Genomic DNA, 7,500 nt, shown 5'->3' on the forward strand with positions numbered 1-7,500 from the left:
ACCTTCATGGAGAAACTTTATGTAAATAATACTATCCGTTTACTTTTAACTGGTTATCAAGAAAATTTGTAAAAATAAGGGAGGGGACCGTAAATTAAATAGATTGAAATCAAATATTAGCAGTTAAAGTCAACGAAACTGCCAGGTGAATTACTTATTTACATTAATCTTCTTGAATAAAAGAAACATTTATTTGTTCAATTTAATGAGCACATTTCTTAATGAAAATAAGATCTGCTAGTAATTTATTAAGTATTTATTTAAGATAAAGATGTAAGGCATATCAATTACCTGGGTCGTGGGCGCATTTTTTAAGTCTTGCATACACAAGACATGTTCGTATTGACCCGAAGGAAAAAGTTCATGTTAACTTTTCTAACAATTTTTTTTCCTATTTCTACCATAAATTGGTAATAGTTATTGCAAATAATAAAAATTTTCCAAATAAAAAAATCGAATAAATTCACCGAATTCCAAAGACTTGACTTCCTCCCTAACAACATTGCTTCTGCTACAGGTTTTCATAATGCTTTAGAAAGATTAAACTAATTCAATTCTTACACGACAGCTTAGATCCTAAAGCTGGATTCAGCGTCAGTCTTCCGTACACGACGTCCAAGCAATGCGGCATCTTGAGACGGCGTCAAATGTCTTGTAGTTTGTCTTCCAGGAATCCTATTTACACGGACATTTGAGATGTGCCCAACATCCCACTTACATTCGTTTTGGCAATTAAGCTCAAATTAGTGACAGCTCGTTGCCAGAGACTACCCCAACAGCTCGTTAACGCCAAAGCGTCATTATATGAGCTTATAACAGACACAAGACCACCGTATTTGGAATAAAACGATTGTTAATCTCGATAGTTCGAACTAGAGGATGGTTACCAATTAAGGCGTGATAAAATAGAAAGGATTTTAAGGGCGTCTATCTACCTCGCAGTATCGCGTCTGAAATCTTTCTAAGATTTAGGGCCTCGAATGCAATGAATTCCGTGGCTGTTAATGAACTACCAAACTGGCTTGTTCCATTCCCTTTGCAGTTATCGGTTCATCAACAACAGCCATGTTCTTTTATACTTGCAGTGATATACTGGAAGGAGTTCTAGGGTAGGTCCATTCTCTTATCTGTTAGCCATTGTAAACGCAATCTTTCTGAGCATAAAACAATAAGCAGCTTCTATAGTTGATTGGATTGGATTCATGAATTCGGGCTATATAGCCCGGCGCTGGGACCTGCGAGGCCCTTCAGCACCATGTGCAGATGGTAGAAAAAACCTGTAATTACACTATGAATAAAATTTAGAAGAGGTTGGACATTATGGTGGAAGAAAGGAAACAGGAACGAAGGTAGATCTACTGAGCTATGGAGGGTGATTTCATAAATAGTAAGCCTTGTTCAGATAAATAAAAAAATAATTTGAAAAGATATTTACGAAAAAAAGACGATGTGTTATAACATGTTAATTTAATGTTCTAATCTTTGCGAGTAAAAGAAAAAGATATTTGTTAAAATTTAGAAAAACTAAATGCTTCCAGTATTTCTAAAATTATCAACACATTTACTAAAATTACCAATATATGAGTTATGTGATTACTGAATCATTATTGGGTGGATCGCCAAGAGGCCGGCATTATATAGACCTAATCCTTTCACATTTCAAAACATTCTAGGTGGTACTGCAATATGCCCTTATAAAGGAAGCTGGATTCAAGGGGGGAAATTTGCATAATGCCATTTTAGGTTAAACGTCAAACAAACACTGAATTCAATGTTCTATCAATACAACACAAGTAGCAAGTTAGTCGTCAATTGTTATTGATTTGTTTGTTAAGGAATGCTGAGTAATGTTCCTATGAATTCAGAACAGTCTTCTTATATTGGAGAGAGAGAGAGAGAGAGAGAGAGAGAGAGAGAGAGAGAGAGAGAGAGAGAGAGAGAGAGAGAGAGAGAGAGATGTATGGATCCTTGAGATATTAGATAATAAAGAAGATTCTACTATTCCTTCACGTTTGTGTCTTCAGAGAGAGAGAGAGAGAGAGAGAGAGAGAGAGAGAGAGAGAGAGAGAGAGAGAGAGAATGTATGGATCCTTGAGATATTAGATAATAAATAGGATTCTATTATTCCTTCACGTTTGTCTTCAGAGAGAGAGAGAGAGAGAGAGAGAGAGAGAGAGAGAGAGAGAGAGAGAGAGAGAGAGAGAGAGAGAAAATCATGAAACTTTGAGGTACTATACTAGTGTCGATTGTCTGATTTCATTTGACAAGTATAGACTTATGAAGAATATTAAGACGTCAACAGAACAAGATTTTTTTTTTAAATTTAGAAAATAGAAATAAACCGCTCGAGGAAGATGGCACACATGAATCCATATGATGCGGAATTTTGTTTTAATAGTAATAATGAGGAATATTTTCTTTTACAGTTTTCTCTTGCTAATCTTGTATATTGTCCAAATACAAAATCGGAATTTAAAGCAGCCTCGAAAATAAGAAAAAAATAAAAACAATCTTTGGTTGTGTAGTTCCAGGTATTTATCGTCTTATTCGCCTTTTTTAATTATTTATTTTCCCCAGATCCAAATAAAAAAATATACATAAAAAATAAACAATACACATCAACTTACAAAGTGTAAATATAAATGTCTGGAAGAATTATGTTTTACAGATATACTTCGATACACACAACACATTTCTCTTTGCACGAAATTTGACGATTTGCTGAAACAAATGATACATTAAGTGTAATTTCATTTAATAACAATATACGGTAAACTACAGCGTTTATTTGTTTAACTCTATGATATGAGAAAGTGACTAGCAGTTCCTGCATAACCATCATACCATTCTTTATTGAAAAAAAAAACAACAAAAAACAATAAAACAGGATATGAACGTAAGAATGTGGCACGCCATGTCGAATTAAATTCTCCACCAACCACGCATGCGCGAACAAAATTGCATGACGTTTTCTTGGAAGGTAAAAAGAAACGACATACCTAAAATAGAGTGAGATTAATAATAAAAAAAATAATAAAATTTTTATATAAACCCAAGAACCTATCTTTATCTACAGAATGCTGCAAAACACACATTCGATAATAACCTGCCAATTTATGTTTGATTGAGACGGCTCTGTCTTGCACAAGGTCAGCATCAGCTGATGCTAATTAAAAAAAAAAAAAAAATATTATGAGCAGTTTAAGAAATTGATGTTTAGGATCAATGAACACATATTACATCTGATCATTGATAATATTAGAGATTCATAGGGATTCAATTGAAAGTTTATATATATATATATATATATATATATATATATATATATATATATATATATATATATATATATATATATATATATACCAAGGCACTTCCCCCAATTTTAGGGGGTAGCCGACATCAACAAATGAAACAAAACAAAAATGGGACCTCTACTCTCTACGTTCCTCCCAGTCTGACAAGGGACTCAACCGAGTTCAGCTGGTACTGCTAGGGTGCCACAGCCCACCCTCCCCCGTTATCCACCACAGATGAAGCTTCATAATGCTGAATTCCCTACTGCTGCTACCTCCGCGGTCATCTAAGGCACCGGAGGAAGCCGCAGGGCCTACCGGAACTGCGTCACAATCGCTCGCCATTCATTCCTATTTCTAGCACGCTCTCTTGCCTCTCTCACATCTATCCTCCTATCACCCAGAGCTTTCTTCAATCCATCCATCCACCCAAACCTTGGCCTTCCTCTTGTACTTCTCCCATCAACTCTTGCATTCATCACTTTCTTTAGCAGACAGCCATTTTCCATTCTCTCAACATGGCCAAACCACCTCAACACATTCATATCCACTCTAGCTGCTAACTCATTTCTTACACCCATTCTCACCCTCACCACTTCGTTCCTAACCCTATCTACTCGAGATACATCAGCCATACTCCTTAGACACTTCATCTCAAACACATTCAATTTCTGTCTCTCCATCACTTTAATTCCCCACAACTCCAATCCATACATCACAGTTGGTACAATCACTTTCTCATATAGAACTCTCTTTAGATTCATGCCCAACCCTCTATTTTCTACTACTCCCTTAACTGCCCCCAACACTTTGCAACCTCATTCACTCTCTGACGTACATCTGCTTCCACTCCACCATTTGCTGCAACAACAAACCCCAAGTACTTAAACTGATCCACCTCCTCAAGTAACTCTCCATACAACATGACATTCAACCTTGCACCACCTTCCCTTCTCGTACATCTCATAACCTTACTCTTATCCACATTAACTCTCAACTTCCTTCTCTCACACACCCTTTCAAATTCTGTCACTAGTCGGTCAAGCTTCTCTTCTGTGTCTGCAACCAGTACAGTATATATATATATATATATATATATATATATATATATATATATATATATATATATGTATTTATGTATAGGTCTATATGTACATACATATGTACATATTTATGTGTATATATATATATATATATGTATATGTATATATGTATATATATATACATATATATATATATATATATATATATATATATATATATATATATATATATCTTCTAATAATTTGATCTAATACCTAAATAAGGGCCAAACATTCGCAGGTAAAATGACAAGATACCAAACCTCAATATACACCCTCTAGTAGGCTCTGATATCTAGCCATGTATGTTTTAATATTAGAAATGAAAGTGCATGCGGGAGTTTTGTCAATAAATAAAGTTAATGGTCTAATTATCCACTAATTTTGTCAGATTAGGTCATCTAGACATCGATTATTCGTTATAAAGGATGGTCGAAAATGGATGATGGTCGTAGTTAACTTGACAGGGAGCAAATTAGTTTCTTATAAAGATATTGAAAGCAAAGTAGAGATATATTTTCTATTAGACTCAGAGCGGGTGCGTAGTATGGGGAACTTTCTAATTCTCTAAACTTACATCTGGCAACTAAGGTTTTGATTTTTATCATCATCATTAATATTATTATTATTATTATTATTATTATTATTATTATTATTATTATTATTATTATTATTATTACTTGCTAAGCTACAACCATAGTTGCAAAAACAGGATGCTGTAAAGCCAAGCGCTAAAACAAGGAAAATAACTCAGTGAGGGAAGGAAATAAAGAAATATACCACAAGAGAAATTTAAGAATAATAGCATTAAAATAAATCTATTATATATAAACTATAAAAACTTCAAAATAACCAGAGGAAGAGAAATAAGATAGAACAGTGTGCTCGAATGTACCCTCAAGCAAGAGAACTCTAACCCAAGACAGTGGAAAAACCAGGGTACAGAGTCTATGGCACTAACCAAGACTAGAGAACAATGGTTTAATTTTGGAGTGACCCTCTCCTAGAAGAGCCGCTTTCCACAGGTAAATAGTCTCTACCTAACCTTACCAAGAGGAAAGTAGCCACTGAACAATTACATTGCAGTAGTTAACCATTTGAACGAAGAAGAATTGTTTGGTAATCTCAGTGAGATGTTAATGATCAATAGTCGATAATTACGATCAAACGTTTCTATAAGTATTTTCTGGTGAAAGCAATAATTCGCTTATTACGCCTTTCTTTAAAAGTATTCATTTGCTTATTCCGCATTTCCTTATCTAACTATTATTTCAACCTTTCCTAATCTCTTCATGTAAGCATGAGGTCTACGTATTGAGAGTTTTATTTTCTAAGTATTAATTCATATTAAAAAAAATTTCTAAGCAAAAATATATTCTTTGTTAACGTTTTTTCCGGGATTCTGAGAAATTCGGCAAATCTTTACCATAAATCACTAATTACCATCAATGTCTATTTATCGAAGATCATAATAATTACTTTTATTAGGTTAGAATATAATTTACTGCTATTTTCATAGTATTGCTTCCATCTACTCAATGCTAACTACGTCTTATATGGAAGCATTCGTCTTCCATAAAAGTGTTAATTACTTTTATTTAATCTCTCCCACCAAAAGCTCTAGGATACTAATGTAAAATAAAGTTCAGTTCATAATGAGATTTCTAACTGTATCTTCTTTCTTTGCACTTTCTTGCAAATTCATGATTGAAATTTTAATTCAATCAAGTTTCAAAAAATTATCCCATGTCTTAGTACGCTTAGTTTTGATGACAAAACGCTCTCAGGCGACAAAAGTTTCAACAATTAAATAGTCACTTCAATTATTTTCCTCGAGGCTAAAACTGTCACTTTCAAATAAAATATTAATGTACAATGTATATATATATATATATATATATATATATATATATATATATATATATATACACATACATACATATATATATATATATATATATATATATATATATATATATATATATATATATATATATATATATATATATATATATATATTTATATATATATATATATATATATATATATATATATATATATATATATATATATATATGTGTGTGTGTGTGTGTATGTATATATTGCAATATCCTTTTCTTCAGAATTTTTTCACGATTACTAACACAGATCTTTTTTTCTATACATTTCTCGACGTTTACAAATTTAAATTACAACCATACTTGATATTACAAGCATCACTAAAATTAAAAGGGAATTTAGTGTTACAAAGAGTTCTATGATAGAACTTTCAAACTTGGATATCCAAACGTACGAATTCTTCCTAATTCAAGGTAAATGTACAGTATGGTACTTTGTACATTTACAGGATATTTTATTTGTCTTTTACATCCACGCGTATCTCACACCTGGCGGTCAGTTAAGACGAAACCGGCTTCATGAAGTTTTTTCCCATGGTTTAAAGATTAGAAGAAGTTAGATACAATTATGCAAAACTAATCCTGTTTGCTGTTATCAACACATATAAGTAATGAGTGATGGTGATGACTATATCCATAAGCAAACACTAGGGAATACATAATGGTACTCTCACATACACACATATATTCGGGTAAGCATGTATACTGATATCAATGTATACAAACATAAAATTTAGCACGAATACTGGAGTTCACAAATACGCATACATCCATGTTAACAAGCGTGCTGATCAATATATATCTGGAGATATCTCGGTTAACATACATACTGATATACGCATACTAGTGTCCACATATACTGTATACACACATATATACTGGTAAGCATGCATACCGGTGTACACATACACACGCATATAGTATATCCACGTTAGCATGCATACTGATATCCGCATACACACACACACGCATATATATATATATATATATATATATATATATATATATATATATATATATATATATATATATATATATATATAAACACACAAATAAGCATGCATACTGATATCCACATATACACATATATATACAAGTTAGCATGCATACTGATATCCACATATGCAAGCAAGAATGCACGGAGAAATCCACAAACATTCTTTCAACTTGTTACAAAGAATATCATCGTCTTGTGTTCGTCTCTTAAACGCAAGAAAGATTTAA

General features: G+C 32.7%; 1 protein-coding gene across 1 annotated transcript in view; it reads left to right on the plus strand.

Annotated features, from left to right (window-relative positions):
* The window catches only part of LOC137626103 (uncharacterized), a 19,043-nt gene that overhangs the window by 7,800 nt on the left and 3,743 nt on the right, over window positions 1-7,500 (plus strand). The window contains exons 6-7 of the mRNA XM_068357179.1: window positions 569-657; window positions 1,043-1,109. Of these exons, the coding sequence (XP_068213280.1) occupies window positions 569-657; window positions 1,043-1,109 (156 nt within the window). The remainder of the gene's footprint in view (window positions 1-568; window positions 658-1,042; window positions 1,110-7,500) is intronic.

Source organism: Palaemon carinicauda, chromosome 33 (assembly GCF_036898095.1).
Source record: "Palaemon carinicauda isolate YSFRI2023 chromosome 33, ASM3689809v2, whole genome shotgun sequence".
NCBI classification, from domain to species: domain Eukaryota; kingdom Metazoa; phylum Arthropoda; class Malacostraca; order Decapoda; family Palaemonidae; genus Palaemon; species Palaemon carinicauda.